Raw genomic sequence first — 17,217 nt, forward strand, 5'->3', positions numbered from 1 at the left:
TCTAGATGATTTGGCCGACATTTACAGTTTGTTCAGTTTTGAACTACCTTATGATCGGTCTGTTGAACCAAATGCTTCAATCGACTTGCAATTTTTTGTGCACCATATAAACATGTAGGAGGTAATTTTTGTATTTTTATTGGTCAATTACTTATTCTTGGGGCACCAGTGAACCGGTTATAAAGCCAGTTTTTCTCGCATTAGACGCAAATGAAATGGTCGATTTTGCTTAGTTTGTGAATTTTTTTTTTTTTGACGAAAATACACATTTTTTTATTACACAAAATTTGAGAATCCTAGAAAAGTAAAACCTTCACACAAGTAATTAAAATCTACACTGTCGGTACAGAAAAATTATTAATTACAATAATAATAATAAAAATAAATTGGCGAACAATGCAATTTTGACACCGCTACGTAAATAATTTTTTTATTCCAAAATCAAAGCTGATAATAATTTAATATAATCTGTTCACGATTGTTTTAAACACACATTAGGCCTAAATATAGTTTTGTTATGACGTCTTCTTGTCAAAGATTTACCTTGTTGTCAGTTTCACTTCTTATTAATTTAAATACTGGATGTAATTTGTGTTGGGACCAGTTTCTGTTGGGGCTTTGAAGAATACCAGAAAGACAGAGACCAGACCCTTTTACCTAATGATAATGAGTAAAACAACAATAAATAACGTATCCAGTTATTTATTTAAAAAATGAAGCAGACTGACAACAGTGCTTAGATTTTAGATTAGATTTTTAAACTCACAGTACTGCCAAATAAAATGCCAGAGTTTCATAGATAGTCCGAATTTGAAACAATCGTAAACATTGTATAGAACTAAAGTATGCATATTTCAAAAATTATAGATTCAAACACTTGCAGAGAAATTTTAGGCTAGGGATCTAAAAACACAAAAACTAATGTGAAGCTGAAATACTGGAAGGCTGAGAAACAAAAAAAAAATTAAATGTAAAATAAAATAACAATGAAATTCAAAAATTTGATGTAATGATGTTAAACTAAATATGTACTAACAAAAAAATTAAAAAAACATCTCACTTTAAATTAGGAAGGTTAAACACACCTGTACGATGTTTAAAACCCATTTAGGATACAATTCAATTTAGGAATAAAAAATAAAATAAACAGAGTGTCCAGTATTTCAATTTTTAACAAAATACATTTATTTCGAGTTTTAAGAAAAGCTCTGCTGATTAGGGAATTATTAGGTAACGTAACGTGTTGTAGCAACTCTTGTAGTTCGAGAAAGTATACAGAAATATCTATTCTAAGCCATTTTGTAAGAAACTTTTAAAACTCCCTTAACTATGTTTTTATTTACGACTTACTAAAATACAAATTCGAATCGTTCATACGTTTTCTCGATGATCATAGACATATCCCCTTTCACAAAATGTGCATTTTCAAAGAAATGTATTCAACTTAAAAAAATGTGATTCTAAAAAGGTGTCTTTACCCTATCATTCTAGAAATTGGACAAAAGAGTGACCATGTTTTTTATTATTATTTTTTGTAGAATTTTATTCCATTTATTTGTTTTATTTTACTTTGTAGTTGCAAATCATTACTTTTTATTTTGCACACTATTTTTTCTACAGAATACTGAGTAATAGGCCCAGCTTTTCAAAATTACGTTGAATATCTAACAACTCTCAGAATTATTGAAATTAATTTGGAATTACTATCGATTACTGAAATTACTGAAATTTATTTTTGGAATTAAAATTCCTCTTTTATAAAATAACGGCCCCTCCAAAATATCATTTTTTTTCGTATCCGAAACTTTTTACGTATTTCGACTTTTCCTTCTTTCTATTTATGCATGTGTACCTATTTTACATTTTCTCTTAAAAGATTTGTTTCACTTATTACAACAAACTCTCGCTAAATAAGTAAGCTTGGTTTATTTCTTTGCCTTTTTTAATGCAGTGAAAATATATTCAGCTAAAAATTTATATGCATTGCAGTTATAAATAATTTTTAATTTAAGAGACCTTAGGATTATCGCCAAGTAATACAATAATTTAATTGTTGACCAAGCAGTGGATTTTAAACTTGTTTAACATGCAGAATAAACTCACGTGCTCTGTATGTTTCAGATGATCCTTGCAATTTTTATTCGTTTCACACATTCATTGAAACAGTTGACAAAGGAAATAATCTTCATTAATTTAACTGGTACAATATTTAACTGAAACACTTTTATTACGGAAAACCTCGACAGTTTCGACACTAATTCTACCACGTTAATGTACTTATTGTTTACCACATTAATTAATTTAAGGTTAGTTCAACATAGTGTGTCTTGTTTACATTACGGCGAATCCTTAGTTTTTAAAATGGCTTAGAACAAGCTCATGCAAAAAGTAAAGCACAAAATTCATATCTTAGTTATTAGTCGATTTTTTTGTTTCGTCCGTCATGTCTAAACAAAAAGTAAATTAATCAGAAGTTGTTGCACATTACTTTTATTCTTTGGTTTTGTGGTTTCAAAAGTTTCAACAGGTTCCACCTTTTACTTCTAAAATAGTTGTTCGAATTAGTGCCTTTTAAATTAACAAAATTTTATCACGATTGTTGAAAATATGAGGTCTTTTTTGTGTGATTTTATTTTTTTTCTGCTCGTATTTCAAATTTTAAAAATGTGGGTCTAATTGTAGGTTGCAAATAATTTGACTGGTACCAAGTTCCTATAAAGCAAAATTCACTTCTCCTGATACTCTTCATAAAAACTGAAAATAAAATCTAAAATTGTGTGCAAAGTGTCCCGTCCGTTAAAATGGAATGGCTTTAAACCTAATGAGTTACCCTTGTTGAGGCGGAACTACTGATTATGATATTATAAAGTTAATAACTAACAAAACAAAGATTAATTTCAATGTAAAGCTAATTGATTTCTTGAATAGTTTAGAAGGATAACAGACAATAGACTAATCGGTCTATAGTTTTCAACCCTCTCAAAAAAAACTTACATACATATGACACTTCCTAGTATAGAAAACATTTCTAGAATGCTTGTTGCCTCTATTTTCTCAAAAATCAATTACCTGATTTACCTGGAAATTTCACCTCGAAGACCTTTTCAAAATTACCTGGTAATCGAAATACCGGTATTCTAGGGAAGCACTTTTACTTCTCTTAGATCCCATTTCAGTTCATAGTAGAATTGCAACAGCGCATTTAAACTTTTTTGGGTGAAAAATAAAGTACAAATTGAGAGTTTCTGTATAAGAAAAGAATCCTGTGTTAAACTAAATCCCAGCGACACACTTTGAGCTAAGGAAACCCACCTGAAACTCTCAATTTGTGCTCCATTTCAATAAAAAATTTCAAATCCGCTGATGCAAAATTCTACTATGAACTAGAGTGGGATATATTATTTTCTGATTGGTGGAACCTGACTTTACCCCACTACAAAATTATTTGGAAGGTTACGTGAGCCTTCTCACAGATTTTTATTTCATTTTATTTTGAGTCGTGCTTCACTTTAAGTGTTTTTCGTTTTAGTGTTCGTGTTCTTGTCAAGTAGGACTAGTAGGTATAGTAGCCTCCGCGGTATTTGAACTATCATAAGTTTTAATACATGTACCCGAATTACTGTTATAGTCCGTCTATCTTTCGTTGAATTTTATGATGCAATAGAGGTAATTAACTTTTTAGGATTTAAGGATTGTAAATTATCGGCGCGTGCTATGGGATAGGATTCCAGGGTCGTATTCGGCATTTTAAAAAATCTAAAATGCGTTATTTTATTTATTTGTTTGTCGTGGCAAGATATTATCAAAAGAGTGATCATACGGTTTGTAAAGTAATGTTTACTTTAATCAATTAACGGTGATTTTACTTTATTTATCAAATTGAAAAACTATCACAAAAATCAAACAATACTACCCTGCAGGCCCGATTCCTTCAAGGTTACTTCAACAACCATCTAATCGCTTTGGTGAAAATAGCTTCACGACCAACCTTGTTATATCCTTCATAAAACCCTGATTGATTTTCCAAAAATCCAGAAACATGTGTTTCTTTATTTCTAATAGAAATCCTAAATACCGAGTTTCAAGATTATAACTTTAAAAATGTCGTTTTTTATTCAAGTTTTAACACCCCATTTAACCCCTTTAAAGGGTGATTTTCCAAAAATTCTTTCTTAGTGGATGGCTACGTTATAAAACCTATCTACAGTGAAAATTTTAACTTTCTATACACAGCCGTTTAGGCTGTGTGTTGATAGGTCAGTCAGCACAAGCAATTTAATATACAGAGTGTCTCAAAATTGACGCCCGTGCAATGGGAATTTGATTCAGGGGGCTAATACAAATCGAATGTTAAGAGTAAAAAAATTCCATTTGTTCTTCATTATCGAGTTATTGATAATAATTCTTTAAATCGCTTTGTCTTGTGACAAGTATTGTTTAAATTCCTTCGGTTTTGTATGTTTAAAATAATACGATACTTTTGCATATTTGATATATTTAGTGGTGTCGGGACACTTGCGCCTTTTTACCTGTAGTGAGTCAGATGCGCCCGATCCGGAATCAAGCCTATTACCTACCTGTGATTGAGAGTCTGGTGGGTCACTTGCGCCCCCATATGCTCAGTACTTATGTAAAAGCTGAACAAGAAAGATAGACATTGACAGAATTTTGAATCCTTTTTTTATCAAATTTTGTAACAATTAATTCAATTCTCTAGTTGCTTTAAAGGTGGACAAAGGTGGTCCGACAATATGTAATGTAAAAACAGCCCCATTACGGAGTCAGTTGCATAAAAAAGTAATTCCAAATTTACCACTTCCTAACAAGTATTTAATTACTACGAGAGGTGGGCTGCGGCTAAATACCCTACCTAATTAAAAAAAAATATGAAAAAATTAAAATTCTTTGAATTTTTTGACAAATCTACTGAAGCCCAACAATGTTTAAGGCGATCCCTGAGAACTGTCAAAATGTTAAAAAAACATTCATACTTTTATACATATCTCAAAATCGACAACAATGTTCAACCAGAAACCATTGTACCGCCTCCAACTGGCACTTCAAACTAAATTTTTAAAGCAGTAATATTGAAAAAATCTTTTTCTCAGAGAAATTTTTCTAAAGGTTTTTTTCTTGCTATTGCTAGTATCGGGTATCAATTTTTGCATGCAAATGATGTGCGTGAATGGTGGGTGTATTTTTTTCCGACCTGTGCAGATTTTGCGTTTGGCACCCAAGTCAAAACTTGATCAGATCAACAGACCAAAAAATACACGGATTCAATACTAAATGAAAAATCTGTAGATTTGTGGGGAATTGATTTCTAATCATTTTGCTTTTTATTTGGTACTGCTCCGTTATCTATTTTCTGAGATATGTAAGAACACATGTTTTTTGATCGTTTTGTCAGTTCTTAGGGGCCGTCTTAAAAAATAATGTAATACTAATTCAATTAGCGTTTAGTACAAGTAATTTTTCCGTAAAAGAACAATCTTTTGAATGAATCAGTTTGGTAAGTAAATGCTGTAGAAAATTATCACAGTTTACCTCAGTTCTAGATAAATACATATAAAGTATTCAAAAGTCTGTCATTCATTTTTTTTGTTCAAGTACCGAGTATATAAACGAGCGCAAGTGACCCACCAGATCCAGGTTCACAAGTAGATAACAGGTGAGATCCCGGGTCGGGCGCATCTGACCCACTTCAGGTAAAAAGGCGCAAATGTCCCTACTTCACACATTCAGGGGTGGTTTTTGTGCTATTTGAATTTTAAATTAGTTGACTCTCGCAGTTGGAGCTTTGCCCATCCCCTAACGTTCTTGCACCCACTAAACGATTTCGGATGTTATCTTTTAGAAGTCATCTTTTGGTTGATTGGTTGTCCGGAATCTTTCACCCCTCTATTAAAAATTTTAGACGTAACTTGGAATTTCCGTAAAACTGTGATTTCATTTGTGTTTTAACCATCCTTAGAACAATGTCTTCAAGTAAGTGCCAATATTTTATTACTCTTTTATAAGTAGAACCTTTGTTGCTACTGTTCAAATTTTAAATGTGCCAGGACCCCATTGCTAACTTTAACCAAATTTTGATTACCTAGTAATTCTACATTGAAGTTTACATTTCGGTACTGATTCGGTCGAGTTTCTTTTACATTACCAAAAGTCAATATTATTAGAAATTCTAGTCTTTGCAATCTGAACACTTCATTGTTCTTTTCTGCAAAAATGTTTTCATTAAAGTTTATCGGTATCAAACGATTGATTATCGTGCTGCTCGTCAGATATCTTCAGTTTATCTTCACTTTTTCTTACTTTTGATTATTTGAATTGTTTATTTATTTAGCATTTAATTTTTCAAAATGCCTTTTTCTTGTTTAAAATGTAAAGATCCGGTCAATGAAAATCAAACTAAATCATTTATCAAATGCGATGGTTGTGAAAGACCGGTACATGTAAATTGCTCAGATCTCACGGCTGCTGAAATTAAGTGTTTTGAGTTAAGGCCAAATTCTAAGCGTAGATTTAAGTATATTTGTATGGACTGTGAACAGGGGTTGCATCAGCTTCCAAAAATTCTCTCGCTAGTTACTGACTTGAAACAAGAGATCAATAAGTTAAATGAAAAGATTGAAAACATTTCTAACCCGGTTAGTTCTAATACTTCACTCTCTCCTATCGTCATGGAAGAAATTATTTCCGAAATATCTGAAAGAAATAAAAGGTCTTCTAACTTACATATTTATGGTGTAACGGAAGCTGGTTCGTCCAAGAAAGAACAATCTGACTTAGACTGTACCTTAATCTCGGATATATTGAACAATTTGGGCTCATCAGCAACTCAACAAATCAAGCCGGTTAGGTTGGGAAAATATGATGCTTCCAATACAGTTAGATCACGTCCAATAAAGATTAATCTGTTTTCTGCTGATTTAGTTCAGAATGTCATTAGAAATTTGAATAAACTGAAAGGTTTACAAACATTTTCAGCGTTGGCATTCTCTTATGACCGAACTCCTCGACAAATTGAATTATACAAAACGGTGAAACAGGAGTTAAATATGCGGCTACAAAATGGTGAGGAGAATTTAAAAATAAAATATCGTAATGGTGTTCCCACCATAATTAATCAGTCCCATTCGGAAAACTAAATTTGTCCAACGCCATATCAGGTCAATTTGAAATCTATTATCAGAACGTCAGAGGTTTCATTTCATGTGCGAATTCTAAAACGGATCATTGTTTTTCTAATTGTTTGGATTTAAATTATGATATTATTTGCGTCACGGAAACCTGGCTAAGTGATTCTGTCTTTGATTCTGAATTACTACCCGATCAATATAATGTGATTCGTTGTGATCGTAAGTTTTCTCTGGTTAAAGTGTCGAAGGGAGGTGGTGTTCTACTCGCTATCAAAAATAATATTACTTTCTCTCGAATTAATACTTCTGAACTACCTGCCGTTGTGCCTTTAATTGATATTGTCTTGTGTAAATGTCTTATAAATATGCAAAGTGTGACTCTAGGAGTTATCTATGTACCACCAAATGTCTTGATCTATTTACCGCTGGATTAGAACAACTTATTTTGGGCCATCAGTTTATTTTGTTTGGTGACTTTAACCTACCTGATTTCGGGAAAACAAACGAATCACGAAAATCGCAGGTTTTTCACAACTTTATAAATGTCCTTGACGCTATTCAGCATAACTGAGTAATGAACCCTAACAACAACCTTTTGGATCTTGTATTTTCTTCCAGTGAGATGAACCTAAACGTCACTAAGTGTGACTTTCCATTAGTGTTCGAGGACCTCCATCATCCTTCAATATCTATCTCTCTCCAAGTAACAAAAAACCTAAATTATCCTTCTTTTCCTTGTAACAATAGCTTAGTCTATAACTTTCACAAAGCTAATTTTCCTTTATTATATAATGCATTTTGTGATATCAACTGGTCTTTTCTAAATGACTTTTCCAATGTCAATGAAGCTATTGAGTCATTTTACTCGGTTATCTATCAACTATTTGATTTGTATGTTCCGAAAAAACGTAGACAAAAGTCTAGTTATCTGATATGGTTTACTCCTGAAATTATATACAATCTTAAGACCAAAAGGTACTTTAGGAAAAAATGACTACAAAGTAATAGAAATAATAGGTTTTATTATAACGAATTTAAACGATTACGTAATCTAACTAAGAATCAAATCTCGATTGCTTATCAATCTGATGTCAGCCATATGGAAACAAATATAAATTCTAATCCTTCCGACATCTGGAAATTTTTAAATCAAAAGAGAGGTTGTTCTCGTATACCAGGAAGAATTTTTACTGAAGATAAATCTTCTGACTTTGCTGATCCTCAAAGTATTGTTAATGGCTTTGCTTATTTTTTTTCTTCGGCTGCACTCATAAATATGGAGGAAAATTTACTCTTTCCTGAAACATGAAACTGGGGTTTAAATTTCCAGTTTTCTTCAAATTTACTGCCGGTGATGACCTGATTCCTTCTTTTATTGTTCGTGATTGTAGCGATGTTTTCGCTCAGCCGTTAACAAGGATATTCAATCTTGCAATTAAAACATCTACTTTTCCTGAATTATGGAAGCGAGCTAGGGTATGTCCAGTTTTCAAAAAAGGGGACAATGCTATTATTTGTAACTATCGACAGATTTCTATACTTTCTAATTTTGCTAAAGTCTTTGAGCAGTGTTTGTATCAGGATATCTATTATAGCGTAAAAAATTTCATCTCTCCGGATCAACATGGCTTCGTTAAGGGGCGCTCAACGGTTACGAATCTCGCGCTTATTACACAGTACATTGCAACCAACTTGGATTCTGGTCGTCAGGTAGATGTGATATACACCGATTTTACTAAAGCCTTTGATTCAGTTAGTCATGATATCCTGCTTTATAAGTTAACTTTCTTCGGATTTTCTTCTGACTTGTTACAACTGAACTTAAGTAAAATTGCAGACTGGTGTAACAAATATAAATTACATTTAAATATTAGTAAATGTTGCACAGTTTCTTTCTCTCGATGTCGTTCTCCTTTTCCATCTTCATATCCTATTAACAATTGTGCCCTTGAAAAAAAGGATGCCATTAAAGATCTCGGTATAACTTTTGACTCAGCTATGACATTCATTATCCATGTCGGAAATGTTCGTAATTCCGCCTTCAAGTCTTTAGGTTTTGTTATGCGTATGGGTAAATATTTTTCTGATGTTGCACTGTTAAAAAATCTCTATTATGCTTTTGTCTTGAGTAAAATTGAATATGCATGTCTAATATGGTTTCCAATTTACATCTCTATGTTAGAAACACTTAATCATAAGAAAATAACTCCGAAAAATTGATAGTCAATGATGAAAATGTAGTTGAATCAATTTGTCAAGTTTTCTCTAATATAATTTTGTATCCTCTATTGACTGGTCTTTTATTGATAATTTATGTGATATTAATGCTAGTGTAGAATTGTTTTATAATTATTTATATTTTATATGTGATATTTTTGTACCCACAAAACGTAGACGTAAAAATAACTTTCCAATATGGTTTAATAATGAGGCTAGGCGCTTAGAAATTCTAAAAAAGTCATTACATCGTGAGTATAAACTGAGTAATGATCCTAATATCTACGCTACATTTGCAAAGGTTAGGAAACAGTGTAAAGATGAAATAAACAGTTGCTACAACAGTTATATTGGACAGACAGAAGATCAAATAACTTCTGATCTAAAGCATTTTTGGAAATTTATAAATCACTTAAAAAGTAGTAATGATCTCAGAGGTCGGTCTGTCATGGGTGTTAGCAATATTTCTAATACATTTGCGATTTATTTTGCCTCAATATACAAAGACTGCCAAGTTTCACTTACTGGTACAAATTACTTCAATATTACTAAAGACAGTGTAGATATAAATAATATTTTTATATCTGAAAAAACTGTACATAAAGAACTTTGCAGTCTAAACATCAGAAAAGGAGCAGGACCTGATGGGTTCCCTCCTCTGTTCTACAGAAACTGTGCTAACTCCCTTGCAGAGCCTTTGACTCACATTTTTCGTAATTCACTTGTATCTGGTATTTTTCCAAATTTATGGAAAATGTCTAATATAACTCCTGTTTTTAAGTCGGGTCTTAAGCACGAGATAGAGAACTATAGACCTATCAGTTTACTATCTGTCCCCGCCAAGTTATTTGAGAGCATTGTATCCAGTCAGTTGTTTTATCTATTTAAAAATGTTATTAGCCCATCGCAGCATGGCAGATCTAATCAGTCTAATCTTTTTGTGTTTGTTAATGACATATTAGACGCTTTCGAGTCCGGTTTTGAGGTGTATTGCGTCTACACCGACTTCAAGAAAGCGTTTGATTCGGTTAGCCACTCTGTATTATTACATAAGTTAAATTTATATGGTATAGGCGATCCATTTTTATCTTGGATCAGAAACTATCTTACTCATCGAACGCAAACTGTTTCAATAAAAGGCTTTAAATCTTTTGTCATTAAAGTAACCTCTGGTGTGCCTCAGGGCTCCATACTTGGCCCTTTACTTTTTAACATATTTATTAACGATGTTGGCAGTGTTATAAAATCTAAGTACCTATTGTATGCTGACGATCTAAAGATGTATAGGGTAATAAAATCTTATAAAGATATAAAGATCTTACAAGAAGATATCAAAGCTCTTGAAGGTTGGTGTAAAAGCAATGGCATGGAGTTTAACACCGATAAATGTAAGACAATGTGCTTTAGCCGTAAAATACATCCCAACAGACACTCGTATATGCTAAATTCAATCGAATTAAAAGAAATTAATTTTATAAAAGATCTTGGGAGTATTTTTGGATACAAAACTTTTATTTACATATCATTATGATTACATCCTATCTAAAAGCAGAAAAATGTTGGGGTGTATAAAAAGATGGACGGCTGATTTTCGCAATATTAGGTCAGTCACAATACTCTATAACTATAACTCTATGGTCCGTTCTATTCTTGAATATAGCTGCATCGTTTGGTCGCCTATATATATTACTTATACAGATCAATTAGAGGCTGTGCAGACTAGTTTTCTAAAATATGCTAAATACAAACTGTCTACTAATAATGTTATTTTGAATAGCTTAGATGATGTGTCATCCTATCTATCTATTATACCCCTAGAAAAAACAGCCAATTAGATTTACCAGACATATTATGTAAAATTAATTTTAATGTACCATTGGTAAACGTTAGATGTCCGGAATTATTTTTTGTTTACAAGAATAAACACAATTATTCCTATAATTCACCACTTAATAGTTTATTCTTGGAAGCAAATAAATATGCCAGCAAAATAGATTTTTTTGGTTCCTCCTTGTACAGATTTAGAGCAGATTGTGTTATGAATATGAAAGTGTAATTATTGTTTTTTTTTGCGTTACTTATGTTATTGTAAATGCTTCTTAGCGTCAATAAAGTTATTATTATTATTATTATTATTATTATTATTATTATTATTATTAACCAAATTTTGATTGCCTAGTAATTCTACATTGAAATTTACATTTTGGTACTGATTCGGTCGAATTTCTTTTACATTACCAAAAGCAATATTATTAGAAATTCTAGTCTTTGCAGTTTTGAACACTTTGTTGTCAGACCTTTTCTGCAAAAATGTTTTCCTCAAAAAAAAATTTGTTTTTATGTTATCACAAAAAAATTTTTTTTGTTACTCATTATTTAATTTATAAATTTTTTTTATAGTTGCACCTGCTGGATATATGGGGGATTATGACCCCCAATTGGTCTTCATACATGGGTCTATCCCAGACATTATTGTGGACAGGGTACTGTCCGAGATCCCGGTAGGGACTTTTGAATATGTTAGGCGGATTGATGTATTCTGGCTTACGACGCCCCCCCGTCACTCCAGGGCTACCTTGCTAATTTGCAAGTGGGGAATATAGCCGCCGCGTACATCGGGACGGCGATGGGATTTCAAGTTGACATTTGGCAACTTATATAATTTTAAAAATAAATATAAAATTTTTATACTATCTGGCGTTTTTCTTTGAACTTACGTTGATCCCATTCTTTCTAATGAGTGACCAAAGCAAGATTCTGACGTATTACATGAGCTTTTTAACCAATGAATGTTATACGAATTCGATTACAACAAAACTTTTGATCCGCTTTTTGCCGCTGAATACGCAGTGCTACCTTAGTTTGCGTAAAACGTACCGCGAACTATTTAGCTCAGTGTGGAATTATCAAAACTCGTTTTGTAATGATCAACTTTCTGTCTTTCCACCATAATTGTAGATCCTACCGACTGCGCCATTTCGTCTGTGGCGGATAATTAAACTATGATTAAGTTTAATAATTAGGGGCCGAGTGGTAGCCGCCACCAGAGCGAAAAACATTTATTTGAGGTAGGTCTTCCGGCAATGTTGCGGAAACAATTATTTGGGAAAGATTGAGGCAATCAAATTAAAGAAGTACTCACTAATAGATAATTTAATTAACGTGCTTGAGAAGTACAAAAGTTAACAAGTATGCTTGCATCAATGAAGCAAATACTAAATCTATTGGGAATCGCCGCCTCTCATGGAAGCGGTTCTGGATTGATTCACCAAATTCCCGTCACCGAATTGAGTACATGAAATTACCGAATACCACACTTAAACCTAATTTGATGCTAGTTCTAACAAATGCAGTACTTAAAGTTTATTTAGTCTTAAAAATCCAACAAAGTTTCGTTCATTTATCACTCGCAACGGCATTCGAATCGTTCAAATAAACAGGTAGCGTCCGCCGCCTTTGTTATGTAGTTTACAACCCCGACACGCTCGGCAGGTACTCATGATAATTTTTACAACAAAGTCCATGTCAAACAACGTGAGAAACTCTGGCCACCTTGAGAAAAGAAACAGTTTACCTATCTTTAACATCTATTGTTTCGCAAGCCACCCGCTAGTGTTCACCGTATTTTTTTTCTGACTTGGCATTATTGCTGAGTCAGTTCTGTTTCATAAACATGGAAAAATATCACAACAAAGTCCGACAAAGCATAAACCAAAATACGAATGAGCTGATAACGATCCATGCTCGGAGTAAAGAGAATTCAAATCGACCAAAACTCACAATGCATCATGCGAAGTTGCATCGATGAAATAATTCCAAAATTAGGGCACTTAGGGCTTTTTTCACAATACAACACAATTGTCACTTAAAACAGTTGATCACCGTAGGATCTTTTGAGAACGGTAAGGCAATACCGCAACCGCTCGGTACTTCTTACTTCAAAAAAACTCGGCGTAAGACTGATTTGATTTTTGTTTTAATTTTATTCGTTACTTCGGTCCCCTACTCAACCCCTATTGATTGTAAATTTGGTCAACCCCGAGGTTAAGTAAGTTGGTGAATTTCCTGTTGGTGTTGCCCTGTGCTTCCTTTCTCGTGCCCCAGACGGATTTTTATTCGACATTGTTTTTAACTTTTGGAGGGTGCATTTTAATGCATTTTAGTTAACTACCATTCAATTTACTCGGCCTGGATGTGCCCCAGACGTTTGACTTTGCGTACTTATTTTGTTGGGCTTTGTTTTAATTTCCCGTGATTTTTAGTAATCTCGCACGTGTTCATAAATGTTACATTGCCTGTCTGTTCCTTTTCCGTTGGTACCCCGGGAGGGTCGTGACCCGCGGTAATTAAGGAGGGCCAATTTGGCCCGTCACAACCACTCCCCTCTCACAAGAAAAGCATGGGTTTTAATAACCCATGTCTTTTCAAATACCTTAACTTATCCTAACCCTGAATTTTCCTCCTGGGAATAAACCAATTGTGAAAATATGATACCAATTGTTGACTGTTACTAACCCATTTCTGGAGAAAACTTTAGGTGTTCTTAGTTCTAATTGACAACTAGGCGTGACGGACAATAATTACGCGCACTCTCGGCACTATTCACTGTTCATACAATCACTAAAACTTCCTCATAGGCACTGTCTTCTTCCTGGATGGTGGAAAGGCGGTAGGACGCCTTTGATTTTCGTGAGGTTGTACCGGCTTCCTCTGGTTGTTGTTGTTGAGTCTCTTCCCTCCACGTGAATACTGGCTTTGGTGGTTGTTTTGGTTCGTCACAGTGTGGGTTGATCTGTGTTGTTTGGCCTGACCCTTGTAAGGTGAGGGTCCCTTGGGAAAAACGCTGGTAACTTGGAATGAGTGCCAGGTTTTTTTGTTGCCGTTTGATTCCGAGAAGATTACGTGTGGTGATTATGCAAATAATAGGAATAGGAAGGTCAGTATGGCTAGCATTGGGAGCACCCATGTTACTTGGCTGATGATCTTCTGGATATTGTTTTCCGTGATTTCGTCCGAGCTTGGACAATTTGGATAGTAGTGCACTGACCGTGTGTAGGCCGTGTTCGCGGTGTGTGGAATTGGTTGTGAAGCATAGATTTTATAATTGACCCCACAATTCAATGCTATGGTAATTGGTAAGTTTTGTGCCATTGACATTCCCCATCCTTTGGATTCCTGGTTTTCCCATGTCACGCTCCAGGGTCCCGGTGGGATTGTTGCGCCCAGAGCTTGCGCTGATACGTATATAAGCCAAGGATGCTCGGGCGACGGTTGTAGAACAGGGTACCAATCCGGTTGTATTAATTGTTCTCCTTGGACTTGGGCGTGATGATTGTAAGCTGTCACTCAATTCAAGATCATCTTTACCCCAAAACCTATTACTAATGAACTTGTTTCACTTTGTTGGACTTTATTGCTACAATAGTATTGCGATCTAAATTCCGGGTATGAACTTAGAGTGGGAATCCTCAAAGGTTACCTTTCGGTTTGCTTGCTCTGTTAATTCCGGATAAACACTTTGTGTCACTACTGACTCAAGACACGGCTCCGATTTACTAAGGTTAACCATTTCCATTTCCTGACTTGGTGCTGATGGTTGTGCGAAAAGATTTTCTGTGCGTGGGCCAAACTTGCGTGCTACTTCCTTTTTGTGTCTCATATGAAGAAACCACAACGTCAGACTGTCCCAAAAACTGGCCAGCAGCTTATAGTACCATCCGTGTGTCCGATGGATCGTGATTGCATTTATAAGCACTTCAATTAGCCACTTCAGTGTCCTCCAGCTCAAGTATAATCCTAACAGTCCACTTGTTATATTTCCGATCCAGCTGAACCAACCCCACATCTTTTCCATTGTTGGCTCTGCCAATTTTTCCATCTCTTCCGCACTGAACATGGAAAGCACTGGTACTCCTTCTGATGAAATTATGTGGCCTAAATATTTGGCTTCTCTCATCAGGAAATTACATTTGGTTGGGTTTAGCTTGAGATTCGCTGGCCTCAATCTATCAAAAACACTTTTCAGTCTCTCCAGATGTTCTTTGTAGTCCGATGAACTGAATACGATGACGTCATCCAGGTAGACCAAACATTCGAAACCTACGAGTCCAGAGAAAACTGAATACATGAGTCGTTGCCACGTGCTTGGAGCGTTTCTAAGACCTATGGCCATCCTTTTAAATTCGTAGTGTCCTGTTGGTGTACTAAAGGCACTTATTTCTCTATCATCCGGGTGTAATTCCACTTGAAAATATCCACTGGCCATGTCCATGATTGAAAATAACGACGCTCCTGATAATTGATCAATTGTTTCTTGAAGTATTCGTAACGGGAAGAAGTCCGGTTTGGTAATTTTATTTAATTCACAATAATCTATGCAGAGTCGAAACTCTGGATCTTCTCCGGGATGCCTTTTCTTTTCTAATAAGATTACTGGCGCTGACCAAAGTGATGAACTTTCTTGTATGATGTCATTGTCTAGTAACGTTTGAATTTCCTTATTCAAGATTTTCTTTCGATGAAACGGGACACGATACGGTCGTTTTGATATAGGTGGTACATTTTCGGTAATTTTTTGCATTTTAATAGGTTGATGGGACACATTCATAATTTGTGCGAAAATTGTTTCTTGATTGTAACTAATTGCTCTTGGTGTTAATAATCCTTGATGTTGATGCTGGTATGTCTCAATAAGAATGACATCTTCTTGAATGTATTTTTCTATTTTTCCAGCACAAATTGCTCTACATCTTGCCGGGATCTGCAATTCTTCGCTCAGTTTTACTTTTGTTGTTCTATCTTCTCTCCTCTTTTGTTGGTCTTCTATCGCGTTGTCCTTATTATCTTGACAAAAGATCTTTCGATCTGTTAGACCCTGTTCATCCTTTTCCAATTTTGGGCCCTTATTGGTAAAAGATTTACATGTTGGGTCGGTTACGTATTTCGCGTTCCACACTTCTGTTCCCTCGATAACCTCGTTATACGCTTTGGTGGTACCACCTCCTTCCGTTTCTTTTCTCATTTCTTTTTTTCTCCCATCTTCTACGTATACGCATTGTGATCAGGCTTTTTTCTTTCTCTTCTTTTTGAACTACTTGCCGGTGTGACGCCTCAATTTTCTTTGATGCATCTTCCTTTTCGATTAATCTTATTTCATCTTCTTCCGTTTACAATTGGACTTCCTGATTTAGTAACTTCAATGTCTTTTCAGACCAACAAATGAAAACCCCGAATCTACGTAAAAAGTCCAGTCTGAGTAACAATGTTCCGCGAAATCTCATTTCGTCGCCTACTGCTATAAACTGATGAATTGCTCTCTTCGTTTAATTAGGTATTAATTGCGTCGCAGCAGTTGATAACCCTAGTGCATTCCTTAGTTGATTTCCTGGTGGTGGTGGATTGTCAGGCATCCTAATTCCTGATTATCGAAAAATGAACCGCTTTGGTGACGAAGTGTTTTTCAATTGAAATTGAATAATTTTTTGTTTACGCGCAATACACCCTCTTTTGACCTGATGTTCTCGCAGTAGGGGTCTTTTCTTAGTTGACCGTTGAAGAATTTCTTCTCCTTGTTTAGTCGCCTTAGCAAGTCGTTCTGTCTTGCTTCACCCGTTTATGAATGACTACCTGTGCCGTTTAATTTACGGTACCTACAGGCAAGGAAACGGCACGCGTTATTCGTTTCCTTGTTTTCTTTTGTAATAAAAAAAAAACTGATTCGAAATTATTTTCTATCTGCTTTACCCTCGTTGCAATTTGGTTTCGATTTCAATTGACCTTTGTACTTTATGCTGATTTTGTGTTTACTAATTTACAATTGATATTTTAAATTGCTCTTTTCTCGCGCCGTTCCTCCGTT

General features: G+C 34.5%; 1 protein-coding gene across 3 annotated transcripts in view; it reads right to left on the bottom strand.

Annotated features, from left to right (window-relative positions):
- LOC657090 (solute carrier family 25 member 35) overlaps window positions 1-17,217 on the bottom strand; it is a 57,132-nt gene that overhangs the window by 4,619 nt on the left and 35,296 nt on the right. Inside the window, exon 1 of one of the 3 annotated variants that reach the window (XM_008192151.3) lies at window positions 2,104-2,887. The exons of 1 other annotated variant lie outside the window; for it this stretch is intronic. In XM_008192151.3, coding sequence (XP_008190373.1) covers window positions 2,104-2,154 — 51 coding nt within the window. In that variant the 5' untranslated portion in view covers window positions 2,155-2,887. Of the gene's footprint in view, window positions 1-2,103; window positions 2,888-17,217 lie in introns of those variants that run through there. One more of the 3 variants, XM_008192147.3, reaches the window with a different exon arrangement.

The sequence above is a fragment of the Tribolium castaneum genome, chromosome 2 (assembly GCF_031307605.1).
Source record: "Tribolium castaneum strain GA2 chromosome 2, icTriCast1.1, whole genome shotgun sequence".
NCBI lineage: Eukaryota > Metazoa > Arthropoda > Insecta > Coleoptera > Tenebrionidae > Tribolium > Tribolium castaneum.